Here is a 17,047-nt window from a genome sequence, read left to right as displayed (position 1 = left end):
ATGCTGAAGTTCTGAAAGCCATGACATTCTTCTGGCACCACCTCCTCCTCTAAAGGAAGGTCACACTCGAGATTTTTTTGAGGGATAAAATATTTAAAACATTCTAGAGTATTACAATATCCAAACAAGGAGAAGGAAGACAAGAGAAAATTATAATGTATATATAAAAGAAATTACAGCATAAAAGGCAAGGTTTCCCATCATTCCCTAACATATTTGTAAATATGAAATCTGTTGTCATCCACAACTGAGAAGAGTAATTCTATACGCACTCTTTAAAAATTGCTGTGGTTATAACCACAATGAATAAAACTAGACATTCAAAAAAAACTGGCTTCCCAAAAATCTCAATCACTTGAAAATATAGTTTTCTAAATAACTCAGGCTGAAAAGCAAAGCCTGAAGTAATAGAAGCTACGGGCAGTATGAACATACATATCAAGCTTTACAAAGCGCTTTACAAAGCAATTTACAAAGCTTACCAGAAGAACAGAAAATGAGTCAGTGATAACAGACTTGAAAAAAAGATGAGATTTCTGACTGATTATTAAACCATACTTCCAAGACATAATCACTGAAACAGTATCTCACTGCCAGCCAAGCAATGTAAGACAACAGTGTCCTAAGTCAGTGGATATGCTCACCGCCCAACACCCACGTGATTTTAATGTAGCAACTGAAACGAGCCAACAGACCAGTTTGGGGATCTCTGCCTTGCAAGATGGATGGTCTGAGGCGATGGGGACATGAGAAGAGCTGATGACAAACACGGTCAGAAGCTGACCACAAAGCTTTGTTTGTCAACTCCAATCAAGAGATCACCTCAGCGGGGAGAGGGGTAGGGAGAGGGTGGTTGGGTTATGGACATTGGGGAAGGTATGTGCTATGGTGAGTGCTGGGAAGTGTGTAAGCCTGACGATTCACAGACCTGTACCCCTGGGGCTAATAAAACGTTATGTGTTAATAAAAAACTAAAAACACTTTTTAAAAAAGAGAGCATCTCAAAAACCACCCCAAGAAACATAAGGCCTATACCTACAACATGTGAATAAGCATAGTACTTATGATGTCCTGTCAAAACTCAGTCCGCGTTCCTGTAAAATGTCTAGGTTTGGTGAGTTCTGATGCACGGGGCCCGCCGGTGCTGACTGAGTGAAGCACGAATTTGAGGGGCAGATCACGGTCGGCGGAGGGGTGCACCCAGTGCCCGATTTTGTCCTTTTTCAGAGGTGCTCACAGTGAATGTCATAGGAGATCCAACAAGCCAGGGAAACAAATGTGGGTTCTCTCTCTGTACCAGCTGAAAACTACGAGTGATGTTTACCTCAGGGAGACCAAGATTCAAGTCAAGAGGGCTTTTCAGACCTTCTTAATGTTGAAAAGGAAGTGACAGTATCGGTGTGTACCGATGGCCCAACAAGCCCAGGGATCTGTGCTCTTTAACAGCACGGATGCAGCAGAGGCCGCTGGAACACCTTCATTCCTTCAGGGAGGAGGTTCACCGTAATTTGACTAGTTTTATTGCACTTAAGCAGTAAAGAAAGAAAACACGCGTCTCATCTATTGTTTTAAACTCGGGGAAAAACAAAAACAAAACCAAAAACAAAAAAATCCTAAATTCAAATTAGAGTAGACATCCCATGAATTGAAGGTATCCACAGAATACCCTGGAACACTGTGGTCTGACTTTTTGAGAAGCTGAAATTTACCTACACCATATTATCAAACTCTATTCCCATGTTATCTCCTGTTCTTGTTACTTTTCTCCAAAAACACTAGGAATATAATCAAGCAACCAAACAAGTGGGCTAGAAAACCGCAACAAAATACACAGAAAGCAGACAGACGATTTGAAGCGGAAAAAATTAAATTTATCATAATGAAATAGGAAAGACGAATACTGGCCTGGTCATTTGATTAACACTTTAAGAGACGCAGAAACCTCTTCTATAAACTCCATTAGTAAAGCCACAGTGTATTTTGTTTGTAATGAGGGAAAGTGGGTTAATTTTTTCATACTTAAAAAATCCATAATTAAATAACAAACTAAGATAAGGATCCCGTTTTAGCTTCTTTTCCAGCAGAAGATTTAACCATTGTATTGTATTTTAACCTTTCTTACTCAATAGCAACAAATGTATTATTAATCCTGGGATAATATAGCTCACGGCTTTTTGAGAGAAATCCAGGGCTGTGACTGCATGCCAAGGAAACTAAGGAAAGAGGGCAAACAAAGGGGGTTGAGGACAAACATCCCATGTCTGGGGGCCCGGACTGGCTGCTTTCAGAACAGCGGAAGGTAGGACAATAAAAAGCAGCTTCACACATACTTGATTAAAATCTGGATCTTTTTCTCCATCTGGTTTAGCTTCTTCCTTATCCTCCTCTGTTTCAGAACTACTCACATTGAGCTCCGGAGCTGAATCCTTCATCACCTGAATGCAATCACAGAGAGAAGATGGTCAGACCTTGCAGGGCAGGCTATGGGAGGTGCTTTATCAATGGGTGGAGGCGGATAACAGAACCGGCAGAGGACCGAGACTCAAGGGCTGCTTCCTGTGCTCTTTTAACATGTTCGTTTCTATCCTAGGCTTTACTCATGTATAATGTGGTCACCATAAACGTAAGAAGTATCTGCAGAAGAATTATTATTGTTGGACTTTTACAATGATGTTATTTTTGCAGAAGTTCAAGGATGCTCTAAATTTTCCCTAGCAGGGGGACTGTCAAACCATTCAGACAGCGGGAGCCACAATACTTCCTGAAGACCAAGGAAAGGAAGCATGAAGGAAATGCTCTTTTACATTATGAAATACTGTTATAAAACTCAAAATAAGTATTAAAATTTGGGTAAGTTGGGTTTTTTATTTTTTATTATTTTTAAAAAAATATTTTATTTATTTATTCACCAGAGAGAGAGAGAGAGAGAGGGAGAGAAAGCACAAGCAGGGGGGCAGGCAGAGAAAGAGAGGCAGACTCCCCACTGAGCAAGGAGCCCAAGCCAGGACTTGATCTGAGGACCCCGAGATCATGACCCGAACCAAAGACAGACGCTCAACCGACTGAGCCACCGAGGCATCCCTGGATATTTTTTAAAGATACCAGTGTAGACATGGACTAATAGTCACAAAAGACTTAAATTTTAGTATATGTGCTGCCGAAGCGAGCACAAGACTTAAATTTTAGAGTAAACACAGAAATCCACGCCGGTTAACTGCATTTTCTCAGCAAATAAAGAAATAGAGGCCTTAGTTCAACTTGTGAAGCAGAACCCAAGACCTTAAGAGCATAATCGGTAAATTACTCTCCTAAAACAATGTGTTTGGTAACAATCGTCAAATAAAATGTAGTTTGGTCTCTAATTCCCCAAATCCTGGAATCAAATTAATGACATGCCCAGAGATCTAGGTCAGGATCTACCTAAGAGCCATCCCTAATATAACAGAAACGCTCCAAATCCAATTCGCATTAAGTTTTAACACCCCTGCTCCCAAAATACAGCCAAGTCTGTCCTCCTTCATCTACTCTTAAAGAGATCAGGGCAAGAGGCTCTCAACTGGCCTTCCTTATTCCTGTTCTGCCCTTGCCAACTCGAAACACAGTGGCCAGGGTCAACTCTTTAAAGCATAAATTCATTCACACCATGACCTTAATTGTACCTCTCCAATGGCTTACATCTATACTCAGAATAAAAGCCCAAGTCCTTGGTATGATGTATAAAATGTAATAGGATTTGTCCCGTGCTCCGTATCACTATCCTTCATTGGAAGAGACCTCACTTTAAAAATTTTTTTTTTTAAAGATTTTATTTATTTATTTGACAGATATCACAACTAGTCAGAGAGGCAGGCAGAGAGAGAGAGGAGAGAGCAGGCTCCCCGCTCAGCAGAGAGCCCGACGTGGGGCTCGATCCCAGGACCCTGGGATCATGACCTGAGCCGAAGGCAGAGGCTTTAACCCACTGAGCCACCCAGGCGCCCCGAAACCTCACTTTAGACTAGTGTTGGCCCCTATGGTAGCCAGCGGATACATGTGGCTGTTTAAATTGAAATAAATTAGAAATTCAGTTCCTTAGTCACCTTAGCTAGTCACACGTGGGTACTGGCTCCCACAGCATACAGTGAAGACACAGAACATTCCTACCGCTGCAGTAAGTTCTACCGGACAGGGCGGTTCTACACACGACTCACTCTACCGCTTAAGTACATGAGGTACCCTTCACAGGCTGGACCTCTGCAGTGGACACTCAGGTAAACAACTCCTCTAAGATCTGTTTCTTGGCCACTTCCCATCTAACACTGCGACCTCCACCTTCATCAGTCTCCCACTTCACCCCGCTACATTTCCTTCAAAAATACTCATTCCTGTGTAATCACCTTATGAATTTATGGGTTTATTCTTGTTTTTTTGATTGGATGTTCTAGATAATTTTTAAACAGAAATATAATTAATATACAACACTGTATCCATTCCAGGTGTACAAAGCAGTGATTTGACATTTGTATGCACTGCGAAATGAACACGAAAATAATGCTCGTTCCCGCCTGCCACCATAGAAAGTTACAGAAATTATTTTCTGGTGATTAGAGAACTTTTAAGTTTTGCTTTTTAAACAACTTTAAAATTTGCAATATAATTACTATTAACTATAGCCACCACTATACACATGCATTACATACTCTATACACCCATGACTTATTTTACAGCTGGTAGTTTCTGTCCCTTGAGCCCCTTCACCCAGTTCACTCATTCTCCTACACCAACTCCCAGGAATGACAAATCTATTCTCTGTACTGATGAGTTTTGTTTGTTTTGTTTTTTAGATTCTATAGGCAAGTGAATTCATACGGTATTTCTCACTTATTTCATGTGCACCCTACCCTCAAGGTCATTCCATGTGGTCACGAATGGCAAGACTTCATTTTTTATGGCTGAATAGTATTCCATTGGGTACACGAATACAATTTCGCTTTCCATTCATCTATCAACGAACACTTAGGTTACCTCCATTTTGGCTATTGCAAATAATGGTGCAGTCAACACAGCGGTGCATGTATCTTTTAGACTCACTGCTTTTGTTTTCCATGGATAAATACTCAGAAGCAGAATTGCTGGATCATGTGGTAATTCAAGGAACCTCCATGCTGTTTTCCATAGTGACTGCACCAAATTTACACTCCCACCAATAGTGCATAAGAGTTCCCTTTTCTCCACGTGCTCACAAATGATTCTTTCATGTTCTTTTTTTTTTTTAATATTTTTTTTAAAGATTATTTATTTATTTATTTGACAGACAGAGATCACAAGTAGGCAGAGAGGCAGGCAGAGAGAGAAGAAGAAGCAGAGAGCCCTATGCGGTACTCGATCCCAGGACCCTGGGATCATGACCTGAGCCGAAAGCAGAGGCTTTAACCCACTGAGCCACCCAGGTTCCCTCTTGTTCTTTTAACAGCCATTCTGACTGGTGTGAGGTGATCACTCACTGTGGTTTAGAGTTGCATTCCCTGTTGATTAGTGATGCTAAGTTTCTTTTCACAAGGATGTTGGCCATCTGTATCCCTTCTTTGGAAAAATGTCTATTCAGATTCTCTGCCAATTTTTTGGATCCAATTTTGTGCTGTCGGCAGTTCTTTGTATATGATTTGCAAATACTTTCTCCCATGCAGTAGGCTGTTGAAGGGTTCCTTCACTGTGCAGAAGGTTTCAGACTGATATGGTCCCATTTATTGATTTTTGCTTTTGTTGCCTTTGGAATCCATCAAAAAAAAAGTATCATTATGAGGGATATCAAAGAGCTTGCTGCCCGTTTTCTTCCAGGAGTTTTACGGTTTCTGCTCTAACATTCAAGTCTTTAATCCATTTTGAGTTGATTTTTTGTGTGAGATGGCAGACAGTGGTCCAGTTTCCTACTTTTCCATGTCACTGTCCACTATTCCCAGCACCATTTACCGAAGAGACTGTTCCTTCCCCACTGTATATTCTAGCCTTGTCTGCGGCAAAATACTTGACCAGAAATGCGTGGGTTTATTCCACTGATTAACATGTCTGCTTTTATGCCCATACCATACTGTTTTGGTTAGTGTAGCTTTGTAACACAGTTTGAAATTACAAAGTGCTGCCTTTAGTTTTTTCCTTCTTTCTCAAGACTATTTTGGCTAATAAAGAGCTATTGTGGTTCCATACTAATTTTAGGGTTGTTTTTGTTCTATTTCTGCAAAAAAGAAAAAAAAAAAAGCCATTGTGATTTTGACAGGGATGGCACTGAATCTGTAGACTGCTTTAGGTAATACCGACATGTTTACAGTATTTTTCCAATTTGTTAGCAAGGAAGACCTTTCCATTTATTTGTGTCTTCTTCAATTTTATCAGTCTCATAGTTTTCGATGTATAGATCTTTTATCTCCTTGGTTAAATTTATTCCTGGGTTGTTTTTTTTAAGACTTTCTTAGGAGAGATAGAGAATGAGCAGGGAGTGGGGAGGGCAGAGGGAGGAGGAGTCGGATGGATGGCTCAATCCCAAGACTCCGACCTGAGCCAAAGGAAGGCACTTAACCAAACAAACCATCCAGACACCCTGTATTTTCTTCTTTTTGATGGAACTGTAAAGGATATTATTTCCTTAATTTTTCTGATAGGTCATGCTAGGTATATAAAAATGCAACTAATTTTTTGTTGTTGCTGTTTAAGTAATATGTCCAAGGTTGGGTTTGAACTCGCAACTCTGAGATCAAGAGTCACATGCTCTAGGACTGAGCTAGGCAGGCGCTCTGCAACTTATTTTTTATATATTAATTTTTGTGCTCTCCAACTTCATTAAATAAACAAACGGAGACTGAATTTTGTCAAACCCTTTTCTGCACCTATGGAGAGGATCATGATTTTATCCATTTTATTAATGTACTATATTATGGTGACTGATTTGCAGATGAGCCATCTTTGCATCCCTGGAATAATTCCCACTTGATCACAGTGTATGTTCCTTAAGATTTTATTTGACAGGAGAGCGAGTGAGCCCACATTTGAGCAAGCGCATGAGCAGGGGGAGTGGGACAGGGAGAAGCAGGGAGCCTGATGCTGCCCTGGATCCTAGGACAGACACTTAACTGACTGAGCCACCCAGGCGCCCCATATGTTCTTTCTAAGGTATTTTTAAATTTGGTCTGCTAATATTTTGTTGAGGATTTCTGCATCTGTGTTCACAGGGGTACTGGCCTGTGTTTTTTTTTTTTTTTTTTTTTTTAAATGTGGTTTCCTTGTTGGCCCTGTAAAGTAAGTTTGGGAGCATTCTTTCATCCTCAATTTTTTGGAAGGGTTTGAGAAGGTTTGGTATTAAATCTTCATTGGATGTTTGGTAAAATTCACCAATAAAGCTATCTGGTCCTGGACTTTTGTTGGGCATATTTTGATTAATGATTAGATCTCCTTATTAGTAATCAGTCCATTCAGATTTTCTTTTTCTTAGTGATTCAGTCTTAGAAAACTGTGTATTTCCAGCAATATATCCATTTCATCCAGGTTTTTATCCAGTTTCTCCTTGTAATTGATTTCCAGTTTCATACCAGTGTGGTTGGAAAAGATGCTCATTATGATTTCAATCTTCAATTTACTGAGACTTGTTTTGTGCTCCGGTTTTTGACTTATCCTGGAGAATGGCCCATGTCCATTTGAGTAGAATGTGTATTCTGCCATTTTCAGATGGAATGTTCTGTACATATCTATTAACTTTGTGTGGTCCAATGTGCCATTTAAGGTTGTTTCCTTATTGGCTTTTTTTGGTCTGGATGATCTATTCATTGACAAAAGTGGGGTAGGAAAGGCCCCCAGTAGTACCACATTGCTGTCAACTTCTCCCTTTACCTCTGTTAACATCTGCCTTAAATGTTTAGGTATTATGTTGGGTGCATATTCACAAATGTTTAAAGCTCTTGATGGAATGACACCTTTATCATTACATAATGCCCATTCTTGTCTTTTATTACAGTCTTACAGTCTTTGTTTTAACATCTCTTTTCTCTGATATACACAGCTTTCTACTGGTTTCCATTTGCATGAAATAGGTTCTTCCATCCCTTTACTTCCAGTCTATGTATGTCCTTACACCTGACATGAGTCTCTTAGAGGCAACATATGGATGGGAGACAGGTGCTGTTTTTTTAATTTATTCAGCTACTATTCTGATTGGAGAATTTAGCCCATTTACATTTAAATTAATTACTAATAGGTACATATACTTATTGCCAATTTGATTGTTTTCTAGTTCCTTTCTGTTCCTTCTCTTGCTTTCCTACTTTGTGGTTTGATGACTTTGCTTAGTTTGTTCTCATTTTTTGTGTATATATGATAAGGTTTTTGCTTCTGGTTAACATTAAGGCTCACACTAACAACTTACATTAATACCTGTATATTTTAAATTGACAGCAAGTTAAACTTAATCACATTCTACAATTGTCTTCCTGTAATCCTCCAATGTTTCTGATGTCATTTTCTACATCTTTTTTTATCCTTCAACTAATTATTGCAGTCATACTCATTATTAGTATGACTTTAACCTTCAGACTAGCTTTGTAAGTGATTAATCCACTTTCTTTTTATATATTTACATTTACCAGTGAGATTTTTACTGTCACGTTTTCTTATTACTAATTGGTACCCTTTCCATTCACCTTAAGAAGTCCCATTAGTATTTCCCAGAGGGCTGGTTTAGTAGTGACGAACTCCTTTAACTTTTGCTTGTCCGCAAAATTATCGTTCCTTTAACTCTGAATCATATCCTTGCCAGGTAGAGTGCTCCTGGTTACAAGTGTTTTCCTTTTAGCCCTTTGGATATGTCATTACCACTCCCTTCTGGCATGAAGTCTGTGTTGGTAAGTCTTACAGAGGTTCCCTTATATAAAACAAGTTGTTTTTCCCTTGCTACATTTAAGATTCTCTACTTCTGACATTTTAATTATGATGTGTTATGGTGTGGGACTTTTTGGGTTCATTATGTTTGGAACTCTCCAGGCTCTCTGGATCCAGATGTCTGTTTCCTCCCCCAGATTAGGGAAATTTTCAGCCATTATTTCTTCAAAGAAGTTTTCTGCCCATTTCTCTCTTCCCTCTTCTGGGACCTCTATAAGATGAATGTTGCTGTGCCATAGGTCCCTTAAGCTAGTTTCATATTTTAAAATTCTTTTTCCTTTGGGGTGCCTGGGTAGCTCAGTAGGTTAAACACCCAGCTCTAAATCTTAGCTCACATCTTGATCCCAGGGTTATGAATTTAAGCCCCACATTGGGCTCCACACTGGGCATGCAGCCTACTTAAAACAAAAAACAAATAACAAAAAAAACCAACAAAAACTTTTTTTCATTTTACTGCTCTCTTCCAGACTGCTTATTTTCCTTCTGCTTGATCTGGTCTCCTGTTGAAACCCTCTAGTGTATTTTTCAGATCACTTACATTCTTTAGCTCTGTGACTTCCCTTTGGTCCTTTTTAATATTTTCTCTCTCTTTGTTGAATGAAATTTTCCTCTGTGTTCATCCATATTCTCCCAAATTCTGTGAGCTCTTTATGACCCTTACTTTGAACACTTTGTTAGGTAAATTACTTAGGTCTGTTTTGTTATGGTTTTGATTGGGGGTCTTATCTTATTCTTTCATTTGGAATCTATTCCTGTGTTTCCTCTTTTTGCCTGACCATTTGTTAGGTGAAACAATCTCTCCTATTCTCAAACGGGTGGCCCAGTATAAGCACTGAACCTTACTGTTTAACTTCCGACTTCTATGGTGTCTGTCAAATGGTCTGATTGTTTCAGACCCACCGGCCCAGAAATGCAATCCCCTCTGGCCACAAGAACCCAGTGCCCACTGGGCATCCCCTGAGGAGACTGCATGCTTGCTCGCTCTGGGGTGCCCCAGGGAGCTGGGGATGTGGTAGTTTGCAACAAGTGCACAGCACACTAGCAGGTCAGAGAGTACAAAACTGGTACCCACCAGTGTGGGCACGAGCAAGGGAGAATTTTAAAATGGTGCGCCCCCCAGCGGCTCCAGTCCCTGAAGGGAGTCCCAACAAGCTTTAACCCCTTTGGCAGATGCTTTAAGATGAGCAAATGAATCTCCTTCACATATGATCTAGGCATTTTGCAAACTGCTGCCTTTGCATGGGGTCCCAGAGTAAGTCAGCCAGTGCAGCACGAGGTCTAAGAAGCATCATCTCCATTCTCTACAGCTGTATGATTCTCCTGGATGGAAACCCCCTTGGTTTCAAAGCCAGACATTTGGAGAACTGCTCGCTCTGGTGTAGATCCCAAGAGTTGGGGGACCTGATGTGTGCCACAAACCCTTCTCTCTTCAGGAAGGAGTCCATATTGTGAGATCCCTCCCCATGATGGGTGGCTGTGCTGGGGGTGGTGTTTTTGGTGAGATAATATCTCTGCTTCTTCTACTCATCTTGATGCGACCCCTTTATCCTTTGTGGAGCAGCTGTTCAGCTAGTTCTCAAGTTCTTCCAGAGGTAATTATTCTGTATATAGCTGTAGATTTGCTGTATCCTGGGAGGAGGTTACGTTCAAGATCTTCCTATCAGGACCTTACTGCCATACTGAACCATCACCCTTTCTGGGTTTGTTCTTGATCTTCCTCATTAGGTACAAATATTTTTGCGGGTAGGTACCTGGTCTCTCTTCTGTACCACTGTATTCCTGCCACACCAAGCCCATACTGGCACACAGCTGACATTCAATAATTATTTGTGTATCAAATCAATAACTGACTAAATCCACATATAATCCTGTAAGTATTCATCTTGAATTCTTATCCAGTATGAATTCTTATGCTCTAGCTCCAAGGAAATAAAAATGTAATCTTAGGCAGGCTCTAGTGAAAATCCATCAGCAAGTCAAAAAGCAAACTTGATCATTAGTAGTCACGCCACGAGAGGGACTGGTACCTTTTTGTTATCCACAACTTTATGAACATAGATGGTGGCCTGAGTGTATTCACGTAGGTCCCTCTGCTGTTGACACAATAAGCCCTCTCTGCATTCTGGACAGAGTTCTAAAAAACAAAACAGAACAGAAGTAGTTGGGGAATGACTGTAAAAGAACCAAAAAACTATAAACACACAGCAAAGTTACCAGTGAACATTCATTAAATAACTATTACTCTTAATTCCCATTAATTATTGTATATTAATATTACCAGTAAGGAAATTCACTTACTATCAACTAGTAAACGTACAAATAATGAGAGGGGTATGGAATAATTCCCACCTCGGGTATATTTCTTTAGACCTGAATACATGATCGTTCATTTCATTTTATTTTATTTTTGATCGTTAATTTTAAATAGGGAATACAACAGTGACACACTCTCCTTCCCTCTTAAAATGTCAAGTGTTAACTATACGAAAAAATATGAAAACTTACTTGGCTCAGAAATATACTGTGTTTCTGAAGGGTTTGCATCTCCCACTTCAGTTCTTGTGATTTTAATTACATGATCCACGACAAAGAGCTTTTGTATCATCTGCCACTCACTGGGCCATATGAGAGCTATACTGTGCAAAAAAACACAACATGCCTTAAGACACATGGAAATTAACAGAACTAAAATAATCCATTAGTCTCCTAAACCCAAATCGCCAAATCACTAAGACCAATATGTAATACAGAAAAGTTAAGAAGATAAAGATACATCATCCTCAACAATGAAAAGCAGTTTTCTTCATACAAAAGGAGGGTGTTAGAGCAGTGAAACTCAAGAGTCACATTACAGGGATCAACAATTCTTGTAAGTCTAAATCTCAAAAACTGAAGCTGAATGAAGGATAAATATCGTATGATGTCCGTTTGTAAAACCCATTTTCAAATAAGCAAATTATTATTACTTTGTAAGTAGTACTTTCTGAGCAAGGTAACCCTCAACTTCAGGCCTGAGCTGACTGTAAGCAGAACAAAGGGAGAGAGAAAGGGAGGAAGGGAAGAAAGGTTAAGACTGAGGGGCCTTCAGTTTTATTTGAATTGCTTAATATTTAAGCTGCCTGGTACACACAGCTGTATTATTATAGATATCCTCCTGATGTCTAGCATTTACAACACCACCCGCATAGAGGAAGGAAGGAAAAAAAGAGCTGGGGGAGAACCTAGAAAGAAAAAGAAAATTTTTTAAAAGATTTTATTTATTTGACAGGATCACAAATAGGGAGAGAGGCAGGCAGAGAGAGAGGGGGAAACGGGCTCCCTGCTGAGCAGAGAGCCCGATGCGGGGCTCGATCCCAGGACCCTGAGATCATGCTGAAGACAGAGGCTTAACCAACCGAGCCACCCAGGCGCCCCACAGAAAGAAAAATTAGTAACAGTAAGCTTCCCTAAATGATGTGAAAGTATTAACATGAATAGTAAACTCCCTACCTCTACTCTTAGTCCCAAAGCAATGATTATTTATGTGTTCCAATGTTCACAGTTTATAAGCAATCAGAGGCATTCTACGTTCTCTTACATAGTTATCAATTCTTTGAAAAGATAAAATGGCAATATCATGGGTAAATTTCAAACATGAGTCCTTTTGGAAGCACTTGAAGAGTGAGTGGGACAAAAATTTTGACTTTAAGACCCCAGGATTGCAAATGACCAGCCCAGTAGCTCTGCTCTGGTGCCACAGTGCCTTCCTCCTCCTCATCTAGTTGCAGAAGCACGATGGCTGCAGGAAAACGAGGACAAGCAAGCCCCTGGTGATTATGGGATGCTGGAAGAGGTAAACCAGAGAGGCAGTACTGGAACTGGCAGCTTGGGAGAAGAAGACTGGGGCTCTGGGAAGGACAAGGTAGACACAAAGAGCATGGCAGCTTCAGGCAGATTCTCCCCTGCTATATGGAAGCAGTCTTGCCACCCCCCCGACCCATTTTTTAAAGGGGAGTGCTCACTCTAGTGGAGCTTCTGAAAGGACAAACCCAACAGTTCAGCAAAGGCCTAGATCCTTCAAATACACTGCTTGTGTCAGATAAAAATTACCTAAGCATTCACTATTAATCACTAGAAAAATTACATGAGGAGAAGAAACTCACAGTTTAGAATCTTCTTTGGTCATGGAAGCAAATGTAAACATGAGCCCCCCATGGGGGCACAGAAGAGCACTGTTTCCAACCGACGACACGGGACTACATCTTGTAGGTTTTCTACTCAAGTGAGATAAGGAGGATCAATATACGTCACTACCACAATCACTCAAGATGTTTAAGATAATTATTTTTACATCTGAAATGTATTTAATTCATTTAATGTCAAGAAAAGAAAATTTTAGTAAATGCTAAAAAAGTAACCATCAAAGATACTATGATCAGAATCCATTAATTCTTTTTTTTTTTTTTTAGATTTTATTAATTTATTTGACAGAGAGCTAGAGAGAGAGCACAAGTAGGCAGAGCAGCAGGCAGAGGGCAGGGAAGAAGCAGGCTCCTGGCTGAGCAGGGAGCCGATGTGGGGCTCGATCCCAGGACCCTGGAATCGTGACCTGAGCTGAAGGCAGACGCTTAACCGACTGAGCCACCCGGGAGCCCCTAGTAATTCTTAAAAATAGCAGAATCAACAACAAAAGAAAAAGGAAATAGAAAATTTGGGGCTGTACCTAACAAACTTCCGCCATTCTTCTACGAAGAACTGTGACACGATGTACAGAACATCCGTTTCCTGGAACAAGAGAATCACAAGCAAATGTCCATTAACTCACCCACATCTTTAGGGAAAATGTTTTCCCATATGCTGTCGTTCTCCTGTTTCAAGCTTTATACATATAATGCAAATATAGCCCTCTGCCAAGAAATCCTAAGCTAGGGCAAACCCTCCAATTAGACAACTGAACAATGAGAATCAGAGGCGCTCTGAGCTGTTCCCAAACAGTTCATTAGGAATTTGCAAAGCGCCTTTAAAAGGTTAAGATGAATTCTATCCTACTTTATGGGGATCACTATACCTCTGGCCAGTTACTGAGACATGGTCTGTTCTTATCCTGGAACAAATTTGGAAGAGAAGTCTTTTGCTCATTTGCAATCATCTTATGTAAGGCTTCATTTTCTTCCCCTTCTCTTTCTAAAATCTGTAAGAGAATGAAAGAAGAAGCAATCAACCACCCCCTGCTGACAGCACAGGACATGCCTCCTCCCTACTCCCCCCACAGAAGTACAATGTCAAATCCCCAGGAAAGTCAATCCAGGGAGGCGGCATGTGATTTCCCCAGGAGGCAGCACCACCTTCAGTACCTTGCACTGGGAACAGCATTCTCTGTAACTTGGAAACTCGGGAGCCTTTGGAAAGTACTGCTGCAGTTTACTCCAAGCCTCTTTAGAAACAAGTCTTCTTTCATTTTCAGATATGCATAACTCTCCTGAGTTAAAAAGAGAAAAAAAGATTATATTGGGGGGAGCTTAAAAAAAATCAGTATAGAGCCCCCCAAAATCTCCTTCGACCTAAAAAAAAATTGTAGATACTCTTTTCTTTCTTTCCTGTAATTCACTCTTTCCTTAGTTTCAAAACTCTTTAAATTTCACTCTTAATTCTGAAGAACTAGCCATTCCTGTATGTCCTTAATCAAAGTCTGTAATTGAAACACCAGGCAATTAAAAAACAAACAAACAAAAAACAAACAACAACAACAAAAAATCACACAAATGTATAAGACTAGAGCCAAGCACTTCCCATCTCTATCTCTCTACCTGTCAGCAAAGGAAGCAGTGAAAAGGGCCTTCTGGGGATCGAGGTACCCTTTGCCAGCAGGTGTGGTTCAACAGCAATGTGCTTCCACCCACATTCAAATGCCACACTTACCTCCAGTTTCCTCCACCCTCTCGGGCCGGAGAAATAGTATTTTCAAGGTTGGGTCCAATCTTTTCTTTTCTTTTCTTTCAAGATTTATTTATTTATTTGACAGAGAAATCACAAGTAGAGGGAGAGGCAGGCAGAGAGAGATGGGGAAGCAGGCTCCCTGCTGAGCAGAAAGCCTGATGTAGAACTTGATCCCAGGACCCTGAGATCATGACCTGAGCTGAAGGCAGAGGCTTAACCCACTGAGCCACCCAGGTGCCCAAGGATGAGTCCAATCTTACCAGAACCATTCTCTTATGTATCAACCTAAGTTGAATAAAGCAAGCTCTGTTCAATCAGAAAACCATCTCCAGTCAAAATCCAGCTGGCTTTCTTACAACTGCTGTCACCCCATCCCTGGGGATCTTCGAAAATAGCAGAGGACTGGGTGCCCAGGTGGCTCAGTCAGGTAAGGCTCCAACTTTGGGTTATGGCTCGGATCATGATCTTGCGGGTCATGGGACTGAGTCCTGTGTCAGGCTCCTCGCTCAGCAGGGAGTCTGCGGGGAGAGTCTCTCTTTCTCTGTCCACATTGCCCACCCCTGCACACTTGCTTTTCTTTGTGAAATAAAGAAAATAAATACATCCAAAAACAAACCAGCCAACCAACCCAGAGGAGAACACTGGTCAGCACCACCCCCCTTCCTCTTCTCGCATCACAGGAATGTCCAGGCAGCAGCAACTCCCAATCTCAAGGGCCCCACATCCGTTTACTGCTTGCTTGCCCATATCAGGCTTTCAGGCGGCCTGTCTGCCTTTCTCTACCCCTAGCCCCTTTTCTGCTTCTACTTGCTGTTGTTTCAGCTGTCCCTGGTCAGTAAATTAGTGAACTCCACTTATGTTATTAGGTGTAGTCATTATCCCCCCCAAAAATCTTTAGGTTTTCAAAGCCATACACTTGTTTCTACCCCCATATCTAAGAAAAATAAAGCCAGTAACTTTTCAAAGTACTGTATCATCATTTTTTTTGCTTTACAGGTTCTATAAAATAAACTGAGAATCAGTGAAGTTGATATACCCAGTCACCACCATGGGTTGTTTATAAGGAAGCTGAGATATGACCTCAGATCTGTCTCATCCAAACCCCCAAATTTCTAACACCTCCTAAATGCATCATCTTCCATTCTATCTCTCATTGAGCTTTGACTAACCCCAAGAAAAAATTGCTTTAGAGAACTTATTATCAGAGCAAATAGGTCACGCTGTAAAAATTAACCTTCTTTCTGAGTAGGCTGTTGACTTAAATTTCCTGAGATCATGAAGACCTACTCCAATACGTCTATTCTCAGACAACTGGGGAAGTTTTTTTAAAAGGTTAACTGGATTATCAGATTCTAATTTAGTACATCTTTATGATGAAATATAATGCAGCCATAAAAAAGATGACAGTAGATTTCCACAATCTGATTTAAAAGAACTCCAAGGCAATTATAATTTTAAACTGGTTTCTTTCTTGCTCTCCCCACAAGACTGAAGGCTACGTTTGTGCTGAACCATGTACCTGATTCAGAAGAGGTACGTGAACAAAGGAAACAGTAATACAAACACACACACACTTTAAGGAGATTTCCTGTCACTGGGGACGTGTTGCCCTGGTTCTGATGGGAGGCATTTCAATGCTGGATGTGTATAAAGAACAACCTAAATTTATTTCTGAATTCAGGAGACTATTTTAATAAATCACTTCATTGCAGTTTCATTGGATAAACAAAGTCCTCTCCCCTGTACTTCTTACCATGTTTCTAAAGTTAGTGTCCTTTTTTTTTTTTAAGATTTTATTTATTTGACAGAGACTTAGTGAAAGAGGGAACACAAGTAGGCGCAGTGGGAGAGGAAGAAGTAGGCTTCCCACCGAGCAGGGAGCTCAACCCCAGGACCCTGGGATCACAACCCAAGCCCAAAGCAGATGCTTAACGAGTGAGCCACCCAAGCACCCCACATCCTATTATTTTAATAACCGCCATGACTGAACATATCTGAATCCTGCTTATGACCTCACAATCACTAATTTTTACTTGTGGTATATGAATTTTTAAACTTGTATCCTGTAATAAGTATCACTTTCCTAAATTTGAAAAGAAAAAGCCAATCAACGAAATTCATCCTGGAGCAACATCTCTCAACACAAGATCAAATCAGCCATGAGAGATCAAATTCACCAAATATACTGGATACCCTAATCCCCAAGGATTCTTCCAGTAAAAAACAGGAA

At 40.5% G+C, this 17,047-nt stretch overlaps 1 protein-coding gene across 8 annotated transcripts in view; it reads right to left on the bottom strand.

The window, feature by feature from the left end:
- USP48 (ubiquitin specific peptidase 48) overlaps positions 1–17,047 on the bottom strand; it is a 100,690-nt gene that overhangs the window by 13,417 nt on the left and 70,226 nt on the right. For all 8 annotated transcript variants that reach the window (XM_080799990.1, XM_080799992.1, XM_080799991.1 and 5 more), the window contains exons 16-22: positions 14,235–14,359; positions 13,949–14,071; positions 13,604–13,665; positions 13,044–13,154; positions 11,407–11,537; positions 10,929–11,035; positions 2,331–2,435 (exon numbers count right to left, since the gene is read on the bottom strand). In XM_080799990.1, coding sequence (XP_080656116.1) covers positions 2,331–2,435; positions 10,929–11,035; positions 11,407–11,537; positions 13,044–13,154; positions 13,604–13,665; positions 13,949–14,071; positions 14,235–14,359 — 764 coding nt within the window. The remainder of the gene's footprint in view (positions 1–2,330; positions 2,436–10,928; positions 11,036–11,406; positions 11,538–13,043; positions 13,155–13,603; positions 13,666–13,948; positions 14,072–14,234; positions 14,360–17,047) is intronic.

The sequence above is a fragment of the Martes martes genome (genome assembly GCF_963455335.1).
Source record: "Martes martes genome assembly, chromosome: 4".
Taxonomy (NCBI): domain Eukaryota; kingdom Metazoa; phylum Chordata; class Mammalia; order Carnivora; family Mustelidae; genus Martes; species Martes martes.
The sequence above is the reverse complement of the archived record's forward strand: the minus strand, read 5'-3'. Positions and strand labels throughout refer to the sequence as shown.